This window comes from Ochlerotatus camptorhynchus, unplaced genomic scaffold, assembly GCF_037179485.1.
Source record: "Ochlerotatus camptorhynchus isolate MF236.1 unplaced genomic scaffold, CSIRO-AGI_Acam_v1.1 ptg000038l, whole genome shotgun sequence".
Taxonomy (NCBI): domain Eukaryota; kingdom Metazoa; phylum Arthropoda; class Insecta; order Diptera; family Culicidae; genus Ochlerotatus; species Ochlerotatus camptorhynchus.
Genome location: NW_027040529.1, coordinates 690157 through 712954, shown reverse-complemented (window position 1 = coordinate 712954; position 22798 = coordinate 690157). Strand labels below are relative to the sequence as shown.

The window sequence follows — 22798 nt, the reverse complement described above, 5'->3', positions numbered from 1 at the left end:
TCATTGGCAGTGCGACCACTGATCGACTCGGGCCTAATGTGGACCGTACACGATTGCTTTTATTGACAATAATCGTATTGTCAATACATTCAATATTGACGTCAATACATCGGTATTGACAATATTTCTGTATTCACATCATCGATATTAATGTCAATAATTCCCCTTCGCGTCAATATATTGATACGTAATGAGTTAGTTAGTCTTCATCTATGTGATTTCTAATCTTCTATTCGTTGTTCTCTAGTTTGAAGTGGTTAAGACTAGGGTTCTGATGCATGGTCATTATCGGTGTCATTTCTTAATTTTGATGCTAAGGAATCCAATTTTGACTGACAGAGGGGCGCGCCTTTGGAGGGTGTTTCAACACTCCGAAGGGTATAAATAGCGGAAACTTTCAGTTGTCAAGAATGACAACTGTAAACAAAACGAATACTTTATCATTTATCAATAGTGATGGAGTAATACGACATGCACTAAACTAAGGACACGGGATATACTACCATAGATCAAATTACTGGTCGCTGTGGAGTTAGGTCCCGAACAGAGGGGGAAAAAATGTGTGAGAATATGTATAACATGTTGACTGAAACCGTTTGGTAGCCGAGATATTCAATTTTGTCGTGGTTGATTCAATTTTGCCCACTGTGCAATGGGACTGTTTTGCATTTATGAGTAGTAAATATCTCCGTCATAAGCCAGATAGATCCAATATTTAGCTATTAGCTTGTTTCACGTTGACCATGAGCTGCAAGCCACCCTGTATATGATATTAGTGGCATAATGCGGCGAACTAACCTAACGGAAGTACAAAATGCATGGATTTCTCATAGTTTCTATTACAAATAAGCCTTTAATGTGACCACACACATAGTTGTCTATTATATATCTGTCTGATGTTTCAATACTTTGATTATTATTACTGTAACTAATACAATACGAAAATTTCAAAATTCTAGAGTAAGATGTGTTCTATTTTGACGCAAATTGTAGAAATTAAGAAAATAAAAAATGCTGCTGCTTCGATGAAATTATCAGAATTGTATTGGCTACCTTCAGAACTGCTGGGTTTAATTTGTTTACGAAAGTCGAAAGTTTCCATAGATCTTCTAATAGCAATACAACTGTGTAACATTGTATAGTCATACTTAATGATAAAATATGAATCAATTTGAAAATAAGGTCTGACGCATACTAAAATAGACGTTAATTCTATTCGATCAATACTGTAAAAGTGGATTCGCTCAAAATCTTACCTTTGCACAATCAGTACCTGTCCCATTGTCGCTTAGGGGTCCAAATTCTCCGAGGAGAGCTTTGGCATCTTGCTGGGCGGTGCTGCAACGAGATCAGCGATGGATGAGAATTCCATTCGCTTTTTGTACGGCGGCAATATTTGCGACGATCCAGCCGGGGCTGGTGGAGTAGTTTGAATGGACGGTGAAGCTGACATGTCCACCGGAGGAGTTTGCGGAGTTTTCCTGGACAAATCGGCAGCACCGAGAGGCGACGAAGCGGCTAGAGGAACACTGGACACGGCAAGGTCTACTGCACTGAAGTTGTACTTCGGTCCGAGCGATGGACTCTCGCGGCTGGCAGATTTAGTAGGAGTTGAACGAGCACCGGGCGAGGCCGATATAGGAGGTGGAGTTTCGATCTTGCTGGATGACGATGTGGAGGAGGATGATGATTTGGGAGGTTTCATCATCATCGAGTTGAATGCTTCTTGTTGGAGCTTCAGTAGAGAGGCCGACGGAGCAAGATACATATTGTTTGCTTCAAGCGTTGCCTTTGCCAGTGGATCTGGAATTTCAAATTTGTCCGATTGGAAGAGAGCAGACATTTCCGGAAGCTTAGCAGCGGAAAAATTGGGGAACATGGAAAGATAATCCAAACTTTGTTTCGCTGCGGCTGCGGCGGCTGCAGCAGCAGTTGAAGTTGTGCTCGAATTCGAAGAGGAAGTTGGGGCTGAACATACACCAGCTGCTCCGAAGAGCATGCTCAAATCAGGACCACCTTTGCCCTGTCCATAAAGTAATGCATTCATATCAGCTGCTCCAGCTGCAGTCGTAAAGAGACTGTTCAACATTTCTGCAGGATTAGATGCAACGTTGGTGGTGGTGCGATCAACAGAACCCTTGTTCTTGTCTGATTTACTGCCAGATTTGCCGGACGAGGAACGCTGTACTGGTTCGAATAATGCCGAAAGATTACTAGCTGATAGATATGGATTCATGGCTACTGCAGCTGCAGCATTTTCCCTTTCTCTCTCCCGTTCCCTCTCGCGTTCCCGTTCCCTTTCACGCTCTCGCTCGCGTTCTCGTTCTCGTTCCCGTTCACGTTCCCTTTCCCGTTCTTCTTTAGCAGCATTTTTGCTAGCCTTGCTAGAGCCCTCACCAGCTCCGGTGTTCAAGCCAATACCAGATGTTCCTTGTTGGAAAGCAGCAAAATCCAGCATATTGTTGGATAGAGATTGGGCCTTTAGCAACACTTGAATATCGTCCAAATTACCGGAATTCAAAATTTGCTGGATTTCGGGAACCTTCTGCGATTGCTCTGCCAGCAAGTTGATATCTGCGGCCGTTGGCATCGGTGGGAGATAAGAGTCGGTGGAGAAAATTGTGCGTAGTTTCGAAATCAGATCACTAGCTGAATCCTTCTTGTTATTGTTACTGGAATTGTTATTGTTGGTGTTGCTGGTTGAGTTACTGTTGTTGTTGTTGTTGCTGTTGTTGACATTGCTAGAGGATGTATTTGAGCTGTTCTTGGAGGAAGGCTTCTTGATTATAGATATCTCGCTGCCAAGACTTCCCAATGCCTGTGCTTGCTGTAGCAGCATTTGAGAGTATTCTGGAGATTTCATTAGATCGGCCAATTTACTTTGGTCAAACTTGCTGGTAAAGTCGGCGTAATCCATGAGCGATTGATGTTGTTGCTGTTGCTGCTGGAGCAAGTGCTGCTGAGCTTGTTGAAGTTGCTGTTGGACAGACTGTTGCTGAGATTTCGCACGTGATTTGTTGGATGATCGGCTTGATCCGGATTTTCCACCGGTACCTGAAATTGAATATTGTTTTAATTACTTGCAAAAATTCGATAGGCGTTGGAGATAGTTATAAAACCTACCGCTCGTTCCAGCGCCGCCATGTGATCCAGAACCTGCCTGCCCGGTGAGACCAGTCATACCGGCCAGCGGATTCGCATATTGAGATTGCATCAACAGACTTAAATTGCCCTTCTCGAGCTGTTGCATGAACTCTTTCATGTTGGGAATAGCAGGCAAATTTGAACCGCTCGCAGCCGCAGCCGCGGCCGCTGCTGCTGCGGCTACCGAGGATGATGCACTGCTGGATGTCATGGTAGCTGTACTGGTCGTTACAGTAGATGTCTGCCCAGTTTTTGACGACATACTTCGATTGAGACTGTGCATGAGAGTCTCGTTGATTTGAGAGTTTGAGATTCCGGATGCGGCCGCCACTTGGGCTAGGGCATTCAACGCTGATAGACCATACTCATCACGTTTCGAGTTCTGCTGAAATAGCGATGCATAATCTTGTGGCAGTAGGTTGGAGGGAAGCGAACTTCCCAAGGAAGCAAACGTGGCCGCATACAGATCGTGAATGTTGGACACGTTGCTTCCCATGTTTCCGATAAGAGAGCTCAAAGTAGGACTGTTGCGATTTCCGCTTCCAAGAATGTCACCGATAGACAGTTTTCCAGGGCTTGGTGCGGGGGAGTTTCGAGTGCGGCTGCGGCAAGATGAAGTATCCGATTTTGCAGGAGATGGACTTGCTCGTACGGGAATCTCGAACTTTGCCGGACTTGCTGAGTTTGACGGAATGGTAATGGGACTGTCTCTGGGAGAAGACGTATTAGTCGTTATAGATCCGGTGTGATTATTAGCGTTACTGTTGCCGGTGTTGTTGTTCTGGCTGAGATTTGTTGGCAAAACAACCAACGCGCTGGATAGTGGAGAGGGTGTCATGTTAAGCCCGGAGGGTCGTTTCAGTTGAGCTTGTAGGCTAGGAACGGCCAACGAAGGAGCCTTGGGGTCATCATCTTTAAGCGAAATAACGTCAGAATCACCCATCTCGGATACTCCATCAAAATCATCGTCGTTCTTGGCTTCAGTAGTGGCGCTGCTTTCCTCTACATTGGTTAGGTTGACAACTGCCGGGACAGAAATTGGTTCTGGAATCTTCTGAATGGTAATTGGTACCACTGGTGGTGGTGGCGGTGGTTCTGGAATGACAACGATTTCTTCCGGATCTAGACCTAAAAGTTCACGGATCCAATTCCAAAAATGTCCAGAAGTCGAGTCCAGCGGAAATTTTGATTGAAGAGTTCTCTTCAACTTTTCAATGTACGTAAGTTCATTTCTATAGACGGATTGGAAATTTATCAATTCACGTTTGAACTGCTTGTAATAGTCAACTGTGAGCATCATCTCTTCTTTTATGTCTTCGGAGAGGATCTCGTCGTGGACCAGTGTGTAGGACATCAGCATTGGACGACCGTACTCTGCGGGACGATTTTCTGGCGGTGGTAGAACCCAAAACGATAGTACACTAGATTCCAGCGTTAGGTTATCGTCGTTGTAGGGAGCTGAAACGATAACGAAATAACATTCTAAGATTTTGTTTAAACAACTTAGAGACAAACTTACAGCATATTAATCCTACACATGGTATATAGGAGGCTTCCGTTGGGCCCCTCATCTTGATCTGATACTCTAATTGAGCGTCACAATCCCTTAGGGTTGGCTGCACCGGGAATCTTGGATGGGAATGATACCATCCAACTAGGTTGAGATTCTTCTTCACCATCAGCTTCTGGATCTGCAGCTCGCACATTGCGGCCTTATCACGATCGAATCGTGAATTACGACATGGAAATGCGTGCGTGATTGCCAAGTTGTGAGCGTTGATGTCCCATGTACCACCCAGGTAACCACATACTTCATTGTTCGTTAGATGGCAATGGAAATCCATGACAAGAATCGTAGATGAAGACACCGATACCAAAAATGGCTGCATTTTGCCGATAGATGTGAATGGAATGGACTCGATGAGCGTGTTTGCATCACTGTAAACAAAGCAATAAGGATATTAGAATCTGTGAATAATAATGTGCGCAATTCACTGCTTACTGCAAAATGTTCCGATTGCTAACAGTATTGTGCTGAACGATATTCCTTCGAACTGGTGGTGGTTCCATTGCCGTCTTGTCCTCTTCGGTTTCTTCCGCCGTATCTAAAATTGTTAATTCCATTTAGTTAGCCCCGAAAATATGATTCGCACATCACCCTAACCATCGATCGGTGTCACATCATCTTTATTGTCCTTTTCCCTCTGCAGTTGCTTACGATGGTAGGCCGCTTTGTAGGCATCCAACTTGCGACCTTTGTACTTTACCGATGCCCAACCACATCCGGATTTTTTGTCCGGGTTGATGATGCGCTTGCAGTAGATGGCCCAAGCACTTGGCGAGCAGAAGATGGTTTCCGTTTCGTGGGACTTTATCTTACCATCCGGCAGCAAATCGCCGATGAACTTTTGACCCTAGATTGCAAGAAAACAAGGTTCGTTAGGTTTTCGTAAGCCGTGGCAAAAGGGGGTGAAGGGGACCAAGGTGAACGAAGCTTACCAGATACTCGATGCTCATCGCCGCCTTTCCCGGCTGTAAAACATTCGCACCGAGTAACATCTGCAGCGTAACAGTTTTCCCGGGAAAGTATCCCGGTTTATCGCTTTCCTGTAATCAACAAGCAAATAAATCTCATGTAAAAATCGATTTACTTCAAACACAGCAGCAGCCATAACACCAACATCATCAATAAACTCATCCGTAATGTCACTCTCATCATGGTGGGCTTCCTCTTCGCTGGCTTTTGTTGACATTTTCAATCGCGATTTGCGGCACGAATTTCCACTCGAAACTGATAAATTTAATGTCAACTCACTGCACAGACCACTTATCTCATAAATTAAACTAGTTATGTATGTGTTTAGATAGTTCTGCTAGGGTTATTTTCTCAAGAAAACTATATTTCGTGAAACAGCGAAAATTTTACAACACACCGCTGAATACAAAGCGTTTGATGACATTTGGCTTGCATTTTCTTTTTATATTCCTTTTTGTACTTTGTTGATTGTTAATCAAAAAAGGGAAATAAAAGGAACGGTTGGAAATGGTATCTACACGATCACTGAGACTGCCTCAATATTTAATATTAGCCATCGACAGGCATTACCGAGTAATTTAATCGTTTTTAATCTGAAACTTTATATTATCGGTATAGTTGAAAGCCGGAAAACCCTACACGCGACAATCGATTTTACTTTTTTCTGTACGTTATATATATATATTTACGATATATTATACACTGTATTTGTACAATGATGCGCTATATCGTGTAGCCCCAGTCTTAGCGCCACAGAAACAAAATAACCACCCTCACCTACAACAGATTGCTGAACGAGTGAAAATTCTTCCAACCACGTGACTCTACTGCTAGACTCGGAACTGACCTAGGGGCATCCCACTCTTAACTTTGTATTTTCCTTCATATACAAATAAAGTTCTTAGTGATATCTAAGATACCTGTAAATACCTAAAAATAATTAAGAAATATCTAGCGTTAGTTTATTTGCTTGGTTGCTATACCGATTTAATTCGTTTGTTTATCCAATGTCAGAAGGTTTGTGTGGATATTGGTATTTTATTGAGAGAGTGAGCAGAGCAGCTGTATGTCACGAACCGTTTCCGGTGTAATCTGTTCGATCGGAACCAGAAAGAGTTCATTCTGATCTGAAAGACATGGGAACCTTTTGTTGCTTACTCGTTCGGTTTGATTTCTATCATTTGTATTCCTTATCTCCATGTAAGTATTGTGTTATAATCGGGCATATATTTATACTTTACTTTATCCGCTAGGTTCTTGCCTATCAAACGATAAATACGGGTATATAGCCTAAGCAAAATCGGAAGTGATAAAAACCTTTCACACCATGCTATGGTGCGGACCCGGATCTCGTAGCTTCTCACCTTCTAAATGTAGAACATGTTTATTACAGAAGATAAAAAAATCATCAAGGCTGTTTAGTTGGATACCATCGAAGCAAGATATCTTCTTTGAACCAAAGGCGGAGCGTGTTTGAAATTAATTTTAATCATTTTTAGTTTGCAGCACAGCTCTCTTTTTAACTTTCCAGGAGGATTTGGTTTATATCCTATATCGATTTTGAACTCCAAACAAAACTCTAAAGCATCAGCCTTATCCAGCTTTCCATGCTCGGTAATGGCGGCCTGTTTGTATGAATAAATGTAGCCTTCACTGTGCTATCTGGAGGTTCGGATTTTGACCCCTCCCTTTCCCTCTCCCAGGAACAGAAGAAAATGAAACAACATACGCCCTCCAGTTAGTGTCAAAAAGCACAGTGAAGGATACATTTATTGATACAAACAGGCCGCCATTACCGAGCATGGAAAGCTGGATACATTCCATAAGACAAACCACATAGGTCCTACTAGAATGCATAAAAGGTATGTGTGACCGCTTATACATTTCCTTTGACACATGATCTTTATTAACTTTTTGCAAGGCGTCTGCTTATTAGTTGACTTATAAATTTTATGAATAATCAGCAATGGAAATTTGCCAAAAGGTATAAGGAGATTTCTATCCGTGCATACTCTCGTTGCATGATCTGGTGATTAACTAATTAAAGAGCAATTCGAAGCAATAGTTGGAGTATAATGGTCCAACGATAACATGAAACAATTATGGGAATGATTAAAATAGTCGGATTTAAGTTTTAGGATTTCCTACGTAGAATAGAAACAAGCAATACAATGTTTAAATGTAATAGGTATTAGAATTTTAAAATAACATTTTCGTGAATTGAGAAACTCGATAGATTGATAAACTTTAATTTTGCTTTCGATCAGACGTTTTGACCCTCCTTACCCATTCCTCCAGTACCCATTCGCTTGGTCATCTTGGAATATTCTGTGACACGATTTTCTCGGCATCTTGAGCTTACTACTTTTAGCTTAGGAACTAAAACCTCATCTGTAATGTAAAAAAACTACTTAGTCAGATGATTCGCTGCTAGGAAGGCAGGGGTAGTATGCATTTGTGGAAATGTATATTCATCAGTAGGATCTTTGTCCACCGAAGGAGTTTATGTGAGCCAATGAACAATCTGTGTTCTCTCGATCATTAGACACATCATAATTTATACTCGGGTGCATCTCATACCAACGATTGCAAAACATCGTTTTTTGTAGCTACGTCGATCTTGACCTTTGCATTTTAACATTTTGAATGGCTGAAAAATGGAAATTAGTAATACTATTTCATAGACATAATAAAAATATCCACCCATTAACATAAATTTTCATATGAATTTGAATAAATACACGGCGAACGACTCGATATATAAAAAAGTCAACAACAAACCTCTACACTAGCAACACGTCATAAAAACAAGTGTTACTTCGATGAAAATATAATCTTAGTTTAAAATACTTAAAAATACTTACGATACTTACGAGGAATTTAAAAATATTTAATTGATATTAGGTCTAAGGTTTAGAGTGAGATGTCCCTAGGAACTGACCTACATATAGGTGTTCTAATGTGTCAAATTCATGATTCAGCCATGTTGGATTTTTGTATGGGACAGCGACCGAGTTTGTTTACAATTTGCTCTAAAACCGCACTTTCCCTCCCCTTCGCGACCTCCTCGCCTATATAGTGACAAAGCTGTATCACCATGGAACTGACAGCAGTAGAAGGAACGAAGAGTAAATTGAAATGCAGTCGAGCAATTTTCTCTACCACCAATGGAGAACCCGATTGAAAACGTAAAAACCGAACACTAAAGGCCGGCGCACAATAGATACGTTTTCAGGTTTTGTGACAGTTAGCCCATGCATTATCTGTCAAAAAACCCGAAAACGTATATATTGTGCGCCGGCCTTAACGATTAAAATCACACACAAAACAATAATTGTATCAATAAATATAATACATACAGAAAATCCGTAGATTCATCTACGAAAATATTTAACATAACATTTATATTCTCGGCTTGAATTTTTTTCTTTCACTTTCGACTTGTAAATTTCAAGAAAAGCTGTACAACTGTCCATTTAACTGGCAACACTGAATCCTCATTTGCCGCCTTTTCTTAAGCCTGGTACGCAGCTGAAAAGAAAACGGGAAAGTAATTTTTGAGGATTTTTCCCAAAAGAAAATTTGACAGCTATAGTCTGCTAAATTTTGAGATTATAGGGAGATGTCGTCAAATTGTAAAATCAACACTTATTAGTGTTTATGTTGTTTTAATGCATCCAAAACATCAGTTTTGCAATAAACGTCAACATTACCTAACGGAATAATTGATCAGACCATTATTCCGCAAGGAAAGTGAAATTGCATTCAGAATGCGCCACCTTCATGTCGATCACGACACTAATGTAATCGATCTTTCCTTTACCGATTTCTTTTGAACTGCGTACTGGGTCAAGAAATGCTGAGGAAAAGTAATTTCTTTTGCATTCCGTGTCCTATCCCGTAGCACGTAAAAACGTCATTACTTTTCAGCTGCGTACCAGGCTTTATAGTGAAAATTTCGTCAGCCACTGCAGAAAAAATGGGACAAAAAAAAAACACAGTACAAAAATAAGTTAGAATCTGTGAATCGTTGAAACCATTGTTGGTTTAAGGAATTTATTTATTGGGAAAATAATTTAACTCACATTTATATTGCTTTTTCAACAACCATAAACACAGCAAAAAAAAAATGTAATATCGATCAACGTATTTCAAGCTGATGTATGAAATAATGGTGTAATAGCAAAAAGCAGATACAATATTACATCAATGGATGTAATTTTGTTCGCAAAATCGATGTACATTGTACAACGTAATATTACACAACCGACGGAATGATCTGAGTGTAGCTTTTTGTATGTAATATTCAACAACTTTTTTTTCTGTGTAGGCTCCATCGACGGTCTTAACTAAAGAGCCTGAATTTATAAAGAGGCGACATCTTTTCCATTTGACAGGTCTTCTGCTCGATTGGAATGACTTTTCCTATGATTTTGACAGATAATCGATTGTTCCAATTTTGACATGCCATCTCTTTATAAATTCAGGCTCTTTAGTCTTAACTAGAGAGGGTCCAGTATAAGAGAGGAGTGGATTCAAAACAAACTGCCTTTGCAACTTATGCCTAGGTGGTTTCTAGCAACACTGCCAATGCAATCAAGATAGGCATTGCTCAATTGGCTCTGTCATTGACAGTTCGTTTGGCTCAAAACCAGCCAGTCCTCTCCATTCTTATACTAGACCCTCTCTAGTCCGAGGGGGATGACTCTATCTCACACAAAGAACAAAAATTGTTCCTATAAAAATAATGATACTTCAATTTAAAAGTTTCTCCAATTTCGTAGTTTTAACAACGAAAATATTCAAAATCAAATCATTTTTTTCGGATTAAAAGTGTTTCTTTCAATTTCAACTTGTAATTTCAAAAGTTAATTTTTTTAAATATAAGTCGCAGATCTTTCAAAACTTCCTCGTCATTGCCAAGATTTTGGCATCACTTTACCTTCGTTTGCCGCTAAATTTGAAAGCGTGAAAAATAAACCATATTATTTACCAACAATCAATACGAAACTAACGATTTTAAATTGGCTCACCACTTTAGTAGCCTATTGGTCCCAAGCAAACGATTAACGTACCCTATTCTAGTTGAAATTCTATTACTACACTATGTTTGTTTTGATTCGCTATGAAAGTTTGACAGATAACATCAGGGGTGTGTGGAATCATGCAGAACATGCAGGGGTGAGTGAAATAGCTTGGGACTGCTTGGGACCGTTGTTCTGGTACTGAGCGAGCCAAAAATAATAATGATTTTCTTCGGGACCCAGTGGTCTTAGAGTTACCTCTATGATATTACCATAGAGGTAACTCTAAGACCACTGGGTCCCGAAGAAAATCATTATTATTTTTGGCTCACTCAGTACCAGAACAACGGTCCCAAGCAGTCCCAAGCTATTTCACTCACCCCTGCATGTTCTGCATGAATCCACACACCCCTGATGTTATCTGTCAAACTTTCATAGCGAATCAAAACAAACATAGTGTAGTAATAGAATTTCAACTAGAATAGGGTACGTTAATCGTTTGCTTGGGACCAATAGGCTACTAAAATGGTGAGCCAATTTAAAATCGTTAGTTTCGTATTGATTGTTGATATTACTGTGTCTTCTACGTTTCCACATTACTCTTCCGTCGGTATCTCTTTCGAACTGGAATCGGTTCCCAAAAAGTGGTACGCCACCGCTAATACATTTTCATCGGATTGCAGGTGATCGTCAAAGCAGCCAACGGAGGGAAGCAATCTTAGATGAAACATAAACTCTATCATAACATGGAGGCAATGATGGCGCTCTCGGGCAAAAGAAACAATTCATGTGCTGGAATTGACGGTAATTTGGTATAATTTTCAATGAATTTCCGATTGTTCTAATTGAGATGTTTTAATTTTCAGCAGCCTCAGTCTTGACGGAAAGGAAGGTTACTCCCACCTCGACTCCCATCCCCATCAAAATTCCACTTTCATTCAAGTACCAAGTACAGCTTTGATCAACAATCTGTAAAATAATACAATTCATATTGTAAAAGCATCGGGAGCGTCACTTCTGCTGCTTTGAAATTGACAATATAATTAGTATAAAAAATAAATTAGAATAAAAGGAATTTCCCTGGTTATTTCTTCTAAAAAATAAAATTAATTGATTTAAAACTAATTCACATTTAAGATAAAAACGTATGTAATTGCGATTAAAATGCTTATCAGTTGAATTAAAATTTGTTATACGTCAATTTAAAAACTATAGGCTTTAGTTTGACAGTTCTACAATTCGATTTGAAAGTTTCAACTTTTAAAAGTAGAAAGAGAGCTACTTTTGAATTGACAGTTAGGGGACTTTAGTTTTGAATGCTAAATACTTTCTACCTCGCTTTCTACCAAAAAGAACCAACGCTAACTTTTAATTTTACCAATGGTTCTTTTAAATTTATTAACGATTATTTTTTGTGTATACGTATACGATGCGGGAACGATTTTGTTTTAGTGTTGTTAGCTGCGTGCACGCTGAGTAGATAGAAAAAGATTTATGACGATTCTGAAGATTTCCTGCAAAAAGACGATGCGCTATGCAAGTAGATGCAAGAAATGAAAGAAATTTTTTAGTATGTTGGTTTGCTAGTGTGAGATTTTTTTTAAGAGCTAATCGATGTACCTCTCGAAACATAGGAAAATCCGAAGGGAGCGACCGAGGGGGGCGACTCTATCTAAAATGCAGGAAATTTTTTGCTTGGCTGTTGTGAGATGCACTTGCGCTTAATAGATAGAAACACGATTGATTATGGTTTTGAAGATTTCCTGCAAAAAGGTGGAGAGCGATGCGAGTAGATGGGTTTAGATGCAAGAGATAAAAAAAGATTTTTCGTAGATTGATTCGCTAGTATGAGATTTTTCGACCATTTAAAATCGAGATTTAGATGTGTCGCACCCCTCGAGAGCGACACATCTAAATCTTAATTCTAGATGCTCAAAAAATCTCACACTAGCGAATAAATCTTCGAAAAATCTTCTTTCATTTCTTGCATCTTCTTGCATCGCACATCATCTTTTTGCAGGAAATCTTCAAAATCGTGATAAATCTTCTTTCTATCACAAACGAAGTGACAGACGACTTTCTCCGAAGAAATTAATTAAAATAATGTGGTTTTCTGTAATAGAATTTTAGTCCACCTTTCGCCCCTCACCGCCAGGTTCGCTAGTATTTTTGCTTTGAATTAATTCAAGTTGGTTTTGTGTGCAATGATCTGGCAACCCGCGTTCTTGCTCGCGTTGACTATGTGCTATTTTCTCACTCATCGAAGGAAACTTTGATTAGAGTGAGAAAGTAAGGAACAGTCAGCGTGGGAACCGTGTGCATTACTATAGGTGCGGCAGAAAGAATGTAGACAACTCTTTCTTTCTCACGGTGTTCTTACGCATGATCCAACGTTACGTCACACTAGATTAAGCCTGGTACGCAGCTGAAAAGTAATGACGTTTTTACGTGCTACGGGATAGGACACGGAATGCTAAAGAAATTACTTTCCTTTAGCATTTCTTGACCCAGTACGCAGTTCAAAAGAAATCGGTAAAGGAAAGATCGATTACATTAGTATCGTGATCGACATGAAGGTGGCGCATTCTGAATGCAATTTCACTTTCCTTGCGGAATAATGGTCTGATCAATTATTCCGTTAGGTAATGTTGGCGTTTATTGCAAAACTGATGTTTTGGATGCATTTAAACAACATAAACACTAATAAAGCCTGGTACGCAGCTGAAAAGAAAACGGAAAAGTAATTTTTGAGGATTTTTCCCAAAAGAAAATTTGACAGCTATAGTCTGCTAAATTTTGAGATTATAGGGAGATGTCGTCAAATTGTAAAATCAACACTTATTAGTGTTTATGTTGTTTAAATGCATCCAAAACATCAGTTTTGCAATAAACGCCAACATTACCTAACGGAATAATTGATCAGACCATTATTCCGCAAGGAAAGTGAAATTGCATTCAGAATGCGCCGCCTTCATGTCGATCACGATACTAATGTAATCGATCTTTCCTTTACCGATTTCTTTTGAACTGCATACTGGGTCAAGAAATGCTGAGGAAAAGTAATTTCTTTTGCATTCCGTGTCCTATCCGGTAGCACATAAAAACGTCATTACTTTTCAGCTGCGTACCAGGCTTAAGTGTTGATTTTACAATTTGACGACATCTCCCTATAATCTCAAAATTTAGCAGCCTATAGCTGTCAAATTTTCTTTTGGGAAAAATCCTCAAAAATTAGTTTTCCGTTTTCTTTTCAGCTGCGTACCAGGCTTTATGCATAAGAACGTCGTGATAATAAAAGAGCTGACTTGTTTCCTTCTGCCTCACCAATCACATTGTCCTTGCATTTTGTTCTGTTCATTCAGGTTGCAATATTGTGAAGTAGTGTATGCTTTAGTTAAAATTAAACTATAATTCAGTTTCAATCACAACTTTGTGAGATAAAAAATAAACGTTGACTACGACCCGTTGAACGTACATACGGATGCACAAACATTTGGTTGAGCTACGTCAGGCACCCAAAGAAAGAGGAGGAATTTCGACTGCCGATATCTGGCTCATGTGAAACTGGTCTGGAAGTTGGGAGATACTTAGCAGAACACTTGCACTTGATTGTGGTAAGATTTGCTTTTCTCATGTTATTTGTGGTGACCAGGGTTCCTTCCATTCATTTCGGCAAAAAAAATGTTTTATTGAATTATGGAATAATAAGATATTATGGTAATATTTTTTGTGCGTAAGCAACAAGAAAATATTGTAAAGTTTGTGTTTGACACATAATACCTGCCAATGTTGCTACATGAGAGTCGCAATAAGCGATTTTGTCATTTATCTCACCCACTCTTCGCGAAAAGGCGATCAGAAAACCACTCATTGTGACTCTGTCAAAGCTAAATTTGCAAGTGTTATGTGTCAAACACAAAACTTTACAATCTTGTCTTATTGCTTACGCAAACCAATTATTATCATAATATCTTATTATTCCATACTTTAATAAAACATTTTTTTTAGCCGAAATGAATGGAAGGAACCCTGGTGGTGACCATGATAGGTTTTTTTTCTCGAAGATTTGCCTACCGGTAGAAACCACCGGAACCAGATGCACTCGGAAAAACTCTGTGTGGTTTGTTGAATTACGGTTGCGCTCTATCAAGCGTTGGCAATTGCACGATAAATTGGAGATTTCAAGGAAGATTTTCGAAAAAAAAATCAGTTGTACGAACAGAAATGGCTTATACCTATTTATATTCCTAATATGCTGTTTTTTTCTGCAGACGAGTGGAACGTTCTCATACTTGAACTGGGAAAACAGATAACCGGCCCATTAGAACAAGTTTTCGAGCATTTGCAGTGAAGCAGGTAAATGTTGCATTAGTTTGTTAATTTTGGAATTTCATTTCATGTTCATTTTTAGAAACACGGAACTGTAATCCAGAGAAGGACCAAAGAAGTTTACTGTAGACTAGGAAAGATGATTTTGACGTCACTCAACTGCAGTTATCTGGCGAAGGAGGTCCTGCCGAAAGTTTGGATGATCGTCAACTGTGCAGAAGATTCGAAGCAATCATATACAGCCATGCTCGATGGATCATTAAGTGTGTCCCTGTTGGAAAATATTGCCATAAGGCTTATGCATGATAATCGAGCAGTAATCGAGAAACGCATTTCCAATGGTGATTCAATTTCTGAACTTACGGATATGATGCAGGATGTTAAGTGTTTGTGGGAGTTTTAACCGATCTAGCAAGATAGTCATCGACATTATCAATATGGACCAAGAAGGATAATCCTCGCTTTATTGAGAGAGAAAAAAAAACGAAAATGTGTACCTGCAATTCATCTTTAAATAATAAAATACTTCTTATATAACGTAATAAACATAAAATATGATCATCATGTGTCTCAGAGATTAAATTCTATTGTAATAAACACTCGGATACGCAACTTACATCTAATACATTTTAGTCCAACAGCATAAAGAATCTATAACGATCACACATAGAACCAATATGGAATTGAACTGAACTTTCCTATGTGTGAAGCTTCATAAATCTTAATTGTGAACGTCGATTGCAACAATCTATGAAGTTTAACACATATGATTAAGGCGTATATTTGGTTGAGTGTAGCGGTTGCAGAATATTTCGCTGCTGTGACGATCCGACAGGGAACGTTGATACGTATTCCGGCCATGCTTTTGGACATTGCTGTGCGGACCATTTATTGGCATCATGCTGCCCGGCATTCTTTGTTGGTAAGCAAACATGTTACTGTTATCCTTCCAGCGACCCTGGTGTGTCCCGATTGCTCGGAATGATTAAGCTCTGCAATACTTTTCAATATCTAACAAGTGGTGTGTAAACCAGTTTTGCAGTTACATATAGAATTTCTGGAATGTTTGCGTTGTCCTATTTTTCCGTAAATATTCCTTCTTTCGAGAACATTTGTGGGCTTCGTGGTCCAGTTTTAGCAGCGTCACCCACCAGGGTGACCATTCAAATCCCATTTTTTAATTCCCGGTATTTTCCCGGTTATTTAAAAAAAATCTGCCTTAAACAAAAAAGGCGTTCAAAATTAACCCTTTAAAGATAATGATATAATTTTGTCAGCAGAATTGCTTTACAATACGTCTACTTTGCGGGGCTGGTAGTGGGTATTTTATGCAATAGTAGTGGCTGTAGTGTCTAAAATAACGAAAAAAGTGACCAAATAGTGAGATTAAAACAGACAAAAATGACCAATAGTGACATTTATTGATCGGAAAGAAATGAAAGATGTGGTTCCGATCTGTCGTTGAATGCGACCCACTTTGAGAAATATTATAAACTCACAAACCAGCATTTTTCAATACGTTAATTTCTAACCTCCATTTCCTCACTCAGTACTCATTTTCTTGTCTCTATTTTTGGGAAACCAAACATTTAAGCGAGGGGGGCGACTCTATCTACGATATAGGAAAAATTGTATTTTGCTGTGGTTAGCTGCGCGCACGCAGAAAGAAGATTGATGATGATTCTGAAGATTTTTTGCAAAACGATGATGCGCGATGCAAGTAGATGCGAGAAATGACAGAATTTTTTTCGAAAATTGATTCGTTAGTGTGAGATATGTTGAGCATCTAGGATTGAGATTTAGATGTGTCGCCCCCCTTACATTTAAGTTGAATTTAGATTCCGAACGCGAATTGGTTATGAATGAATCTCGGGATGTGAACGATTGAACATAGTCATTAATTAGGAAATCTTGAAATTGAGAAAAATTGAGGTGCAGAGAAAAAAGCTCAAAGTCTAGGACAAATTTGTCAATTTTGGGACAAGTAATTTTAAAGATCTCAAATATAGAAACTTCTGTAAAACTTCGAACATAGACAAATGTTCATATCTCTGGAACCTAGATAACTGTTCTAGATTGTAGTCCAAGAAAAATTATCATTATTCTGGAACGAGACAAATTGTCTCACTTAGAAAGACAATATTACATGCGTTTATGTTTTAAAATCTTGATTTTGAAAATAGTTGTAAGATTCTGGTCATCCTTGGCATGCACAGGTGTACACACGAACTGCTCATTTGTTAATAACTTTTCACTCAGTTGTTGAAATTAGTTTTTTTTTAAGTAATTGATAGATTAGGATCATCGTTAACTATAGATATGCAAGGAGTAGGTAAAGCTTAACATTTGAATCAACACCAATGAATTTTTACACTTAAAGTCCGAGATGTGCAGCGAGAATTTCTCACTTCAGTTTTACAACGCAAAAACAACTACAGTGTATTACTAGAATTAAAATCTACTTTTTTTACGTATCTATAACAAGCTTGAATTCAATTCTATCGACTGCTTCAAAAAGAACTATGTTTCGTCAACTGTGTGCAAAGTTGTTAGCAAATAAGCCAAAACTGCGTATGCCAAGCATGATTCTGGTATACATTTTAGAGATATTGGACATTTTTGTTTAATGCTGGGACTTAGTAATTCGCGATCTCTATTACAAATAAATTAAGAAAACCTAGAATAATTTACAGTCCTAGAAAAATTTAAATGTTTCTAAAATATAGAAAAGATTTCATGATTTTGACATAGAATTTCTCTGAAATCTGGGCTTGGAAATTTCTTGATTCCGGACTTGTAAAAAATACAATTTGATGGACTAGGAAAAGAACTTTTGAAAAAAAGGTTCTACTACATAATTTTTCGATGTTTGGACAGATACTAAGGCTGTGGTCCATTTGGTGAATTTTCACTTAAATTTGACACTTCGAAACTAAATTATAATGTTCGAAAATCCCTCTGTTGTTGATCGGCCAATTTTCGAGAAGGTGTGTGTCAAAATTGATTCCTTGTCTGTCAGATATAAGTCAGCTGGAATAGCAGGTTAATTTGGAAATTTTCCATCTGTCAAGTTTAAGTGAAAATTCGCCAAATGGAACACAGCCTAAGGCTGTGTTCCATTTGGTGAATTTTCACTTAAATTTGACAGATGGAAAATTTTCAAATAAACCTGCTATTCCAGCAGACTCATTTCTGACAGACAAGGAATCAACTGTGACAGACGCTTTCTCGAAAATCGGCCGATCAATAACAGAGGGATTTTCGAACATCTTAATTTATTTTCGAAGTGTCAAATTTAAGTGAAAAATATCCAAATGGAACACAGCCTAAAGCTACCGGCCAGGTCTTCAGGTCTTTTCGTTCAACTTTACGTGAAATATATCGTGAATTGGTAATCAGTAATTTACAGGCAACCAATTCGCGATATATTCCACATAAAGTTGATCGATGTTACAAAACCATTCATGGACCTTACTGGTTACCATAACCATTACCATTAATGTTCTCAAACCAAAGTTAAAAGGTTTTAGTATAGTTTTCTTTCCGAAAATGTATGGAGAAAACAAGAATTTTGAATGGTAATGGTTCTTAACAACTCATTATTTGTAAGGTCCACTTCCAAAAAATTATAATACTTATGGTTAAAACTTTATCACACAAACGTTCATGTAAAGTTCCATAACCATTTCAGTTGAAGTTTAGCAGGGATTATAAACAATTTTAACCATTTTAGATAAGGTCAATTTATGGTTCGTGCTTATGCGGGATTTTAAATCGTTAAGCCTGGTACGCAGCTGAAAAGAAAACGGAAAAGTAATTTTTGAGGATTTTTCCCAAAAGAAAATTTGACAGCTATAGCACAGAGAACAGACATGGAGGCTGGAACAAAATTTCTCTAAAAACTTGTGTAAGGATTCCTATTTGACTTCTGCGCCATTAACGGCGACTTCCCCACTTAAAAACCTTCTTTGACAACATGATGGCACTGGCGTTGCACAAATTACACTAGACACTAAGTGCGCCAAGTGGCAATTTTCAACAGAAAATTTATCGATACTAGCGCCAAATTGGTCGAAAGTGAAAAATTTAGAGAGAAAATCAGGAGATGCTAACACCACGTAACGGCGACGTTCCCACTTATTTTACACAAGTTTCTGACCGAGCTTCAACGTCTGTTCTCTGTGGCTATCCAGCTTTCCATGCTCGGTAATGGCTTCCTGTTTGTATGAACAAATCTATCCTTCACTGTGCTATCTGGAGGTTCGGATTTTGACCCTTCTCTTTCCCTCTCCCAGGAACAGAAGAAAATGGAACAACATACGCCCTCCAGTTAGTGTCAAAAAGCACAGTGAAGGATACATTTATTCATACAAACAGGCCGCCATTACCGAGCATGGAAAGCTGGATAGTCTGCTAAATTTTGAGATTATAGGGAGATGTGGTCAAATTGTAAAATCAACACTTATTAGTGTTTATGTTGTTTAAATGCATCCAAAACATCAGTTTTGCAATAAACGCCAACATTACCTAACGGAATAATTGATCAGACCATTATTCCGCAAGGAAAGTGAAATTGCATTCAGAATGCGCCACCTTCATGTCGATCACGATACTAATGTAATCGATCTTTCCTTTACCGATTTCTTTTGAACTGCGTACTGGGTCAAGAAATGCTGAGGAAAAGTAATTTCTTTTGCATTCCGTGTCGTAAGCCTGGTACGCAGCTGAAAAGAAAACGGAAAAGTAATTTTTGAGGAATATTCCCAAAAGTTAATTTGACAGCTATAGGGAGGTGTCTTTGGCTAAATTTTGAGATCATAGGTAGGTGTCGCCTAGTTTTAAAATCAATAATTATCAATTTTTATGTTGTTAAAATGCATCCAAAACATCATTTATACAACAAACGTTAAAATTACCTAACGGAATAATTGGTCAGACCATTATTCCGCAAGCAAAATGAAATTGCATTCAGAATGCGCCACCTTCATGTCGATCACGATACTAATGTAATCGATCTTTCCTTTACCGATTTCTTTTGAACTGCGTACTTGGTCAAGAAATGCTATGGAAAAGAAATTTCTTTAGCATTCCGTGTCCTATCCCGTAGCACGTAAAAACGTCATTACTTTTCAGCTGCGTACCAGGCTTTAGTTGCCATCGGTTGGTACTGCTTTGTATGTCTGTCAATGCTGTCAATGGTATTATTACCCGAAAAAAAAAAATTACAGTGAAATTTTCAGTGGAAACAATGCTTTAACATCAATATTTATTGTCGACAATAAAAATGATTGTTATAATGTTGTACTCTTCCGAAAACGGCAAAACTGCTACCTAGCTGTACAATGAATATACATAATAAAATATTGTTACAATGATTTTTATCGTATTTTTCATTTATTTTATTGTTAACATGATTCGATCATGAACAATAATGAACAACTCTATTACAATAAAAATTGTTGTTACATTAAATATTGGTGTATTTTCATTGTGGGTTACTTCACGAACAATAAAAATAAATCTAATTGAAGCATGCAGACTATGAGAGGGTCAGCAACGCTGCCAATGTAATTAAGATAGGCGCTGCTCGTATGGCTCTGGCTTTGACAGTTCGTTTGGCTCAAAACCAGGCAGTCCGCGTCCGCTCATATCTTATCCTAGACCCTCTCTAAAGCTTAATGGAGACCTTTTCCGTGCAGTCAATAATCATACAATAATAATAAAAAATTCCACCACTTGAAGATGTCAGGAAGGAACTCTCAGGTGGAAGCATATTTCATGGGCGATTCTCTCCAGTCGAATGCATTAACTTATCAACGACGCTCAACCACCAAGGAGACGTGACCTAGGGATATCGAGCGCAGAGGAGTTAACCTGCATTTCTCACAAGTTCCGGATTGAATCTCGATCCATAATTAGTAAAAAAAAGGACCACCCGTAACAGACATACCACCCTCTTCCCTTCCCGGGGCAATGTTTTATTTCAGTGCTAACATTTGAAAACGGCACAAAAGCCATTTGTAAACAAATGGTTTGTGGGCCCTTTACTCACTACTTGAAGTACACCCACGCGACACAACAGCAACATCGGGTAGGGGAAATTTTCCCCTTCCTGACGATGCTGTTGGTTTGCGTGGGCGTTCTTCGGGTAGCGAGTAAAGGGCCCACAAACCATTTGTTTACAAATGGCTTTTGCGCCGTTTTCAAATGTTAGCACTGAATTTTTTCGATTTATTTTTAAAGTCGATAAAGTAGATCTGTCAAGCCAACACATACACTCTAAAGTACACTGTTATTTTTTTTAATCAATAAATTCGCCAACCAACAGTAAAATAACAATAATATATAATGTTATTGAAAAAAAATTATATGGGAAAATCACGAAAATTTCATTGTTAAGATACTTAACAACCCCCCTTTTCTATTGTAAATTTTCCATTTACCATGAAATTTATTGTTTTGTACAACATAAATCAAGGTAAATTTATTGTAGACGTAACAATATAAATCATTGTTAAGACAATAATTTTCGTCTTATTGTTACATTGTTTTTTAATGTATTTTTGTTGTTATTTTTTTTCGGGTAGTTATTGAGTTATTTCGATTCTCCGTGTACAAAAATGGGTGAACCGTTTCATTTCGATAGCGTTCCCTAAAAGCCGTCAGAAAATAATAATTATTGCATCTTTACAAACGTAAACAAACAAAGAGCTAGCTGTGAGCGGATTCGTCTCGTGTTGTTTTACAAATTTAGCTTAAAATTCATAGTAATTTTTAGTAAACTTATCATGTTCTCCGAAAAGATTCGACAGCTTACCATGTTATTGGAGAAACAGGAGCTTGAGGTTAGTAATATCACTTGATTTAATCGGAAAATTGGTCCAACATAAATTACATCACCGCTTTGTTCTTCGAACAGGCACCGAATGGCATAGTATCGGTTCAGCTGTATTCGGAACTGTTTGCAGCTTATTTGTATCAGAATGATCTGTAAGTATTGTTAGTCATGATAACCTCTGTAATGATAACTAAAATATTTCCTATAATCACAGCTCCAATGCCCGATATCTATGGAAACGGATTCCGCCGAGTGTGAGAGCTGGCCACTCCGAGCTGGATCAAATGTACAAAGTTTTTCAGTGCCAGTGGAACAACGACACGGCTGGGTTTTACAAGGTTATCAATTACGACTGGTCCAAGCATGTGTCCGAGCTAATGTTTGAGCTGAAGGAGAAAATGCAGCAGGATACGGTGAATCTGATAGGACGAGCCTACAGTTCAATTTTCGAAAACGTGTTTGCTGAAATGACCAACCAAACTGCAGATATGATAGATGAAATGTGTAAGACTCTTAACTGGGATATAGTAGAAGGCCCGCGCCCTAGGATGATCATACCTAAGCATCCACCACAGGATAAGCCTCTGGTGGTTACGGCCGAGGACCAACTGCAGAAGTTGACCGACTTCGTATCGTTCCTAGAAAACTAATCAGAATTTAACTAATCTCCGCACTCGTTCGATTTTCCATGTAGTTATTCGAAAGGAATGCTCGTTTGAAATTTGCTTGCTTAAGTTTTCCTCACTCATGTAAATTCCTTGGTTTGAAATAAACGATCATTTGAATTTATCAACCGACTCAGCCGATTTCTGTTTACAATGAGGTACTTCCCTAATAAAACAAATACCATACCCGAACGATAACCAACTGATAGAACTATATTCAACAGAAACAGAAAAAAATCACCAGGATTGAGAGCCCGCGGAT

The 22798-nt window shown here is 38.5% G+C and overlaps 2 protein-coding genes across 2 annotated transcripts; one reads left to right on the top strand and one right to left on the bottom strand.

The window, feature by feature from the left end:
- Window positions 1-900: 900 nt before the first annotated feature.
- On the bottom strand, window positions 901-6090 carry LOC135711573 (MPN domain-containing protein CG4751). Its single transcript, XM_065234451.1, has 7 exons — window positions 5826-6090; window positions 5644-5751; window positions 5309-5558; window positions 5147-5249; window positions 4664-5082; window positions 3124-4602; window positions 901-3054 (listed from the first exon to the last, which is right to left on the bottom strand). The coding sequence occupies exons 1-7, from the start codon at window positions 5895-5897 to the stop codon at window positions 1289-1291; spliced, it is 4197 nt and encodes a 1398-aa protein (XP_065090523.1). The 5' UTR covers window positions 5898-6090; the 3' UTR covers window positions 901-1288.
- A 15642-nt stretch (window positions 6091-21732) lies between these two features.
- CSN8 (COP9 signalosome subunit 8) lies at window positions 21733-22555 on the top strand. The gene is made up of 3 exons (XM_065234872.1): window positions 21733-21878; window positions 21953-22023; window positions 22086-22555. The coding sequence occupies exons 1-3, from the start codon at window positions 21822-21824 to the stop codon at window positions 22519-22521; spliced, it is 564 nt and encodes a 187-aa protein (XP_065090944.1). The 5' UTR covers window positions 21733-21821; the 3' UTR covers window positions 22522-22555.
- The last annotated feature ends 243 nt before the right edge of the window (window positions 22556-22798 follow it).

What these genes read in the sequence shown, in the direction of transcription:
- CSN8 (XM_065234872.1), top strand. Translation starts at nt 21,822, where the DNA reads ATGTTCTCCGAAAAGATTCGACAGCTTACCATGTTATTGGAGAAACAG. An exon ending in TGGAGAAACAGGAGCTTGAG is followed by an intron (nt 21,879 to 21,952) that starts GTTAGTAATATC and finishes TTCTTCGAACAG; the next exon opens with GCACCGAATGGCATAGTATC. An exon ending in TATTTGTATCAGAATGATCT is followed by an intron (nt 22,024 to 22,085) that starts GTAAGTATTGTT and finishes CTATAATCACAG; the next exon opens with CTCCAATGCCCGATATCTAT.
- LOC135711573 (XM_065234451.1), bottom strand. Translation starts at nt 5,897, where the DNA reads ATGTCAACAAAAGCCAGCGAAGAGGAAGCCCACCATGATGAGAGTGAC. An exon ending in TGATGTGACACCGATCGATG is followed by an intron (nt 5,250 to 5,308) that starts GTTAGGGTGATG and finishes TAACAATTTTAG; the next exon opens with ATACGGCGGAAGAAACCGAA. An exon ending in TGGCGGCGCTGGAACGAGCG is followed by an intron (nt 3,055 to 3,123) that starts GTAGGTTTTATA and finishes ATTCAATTTCAG; the next exon opens with GTACCGGTGGAAAATCCGGA.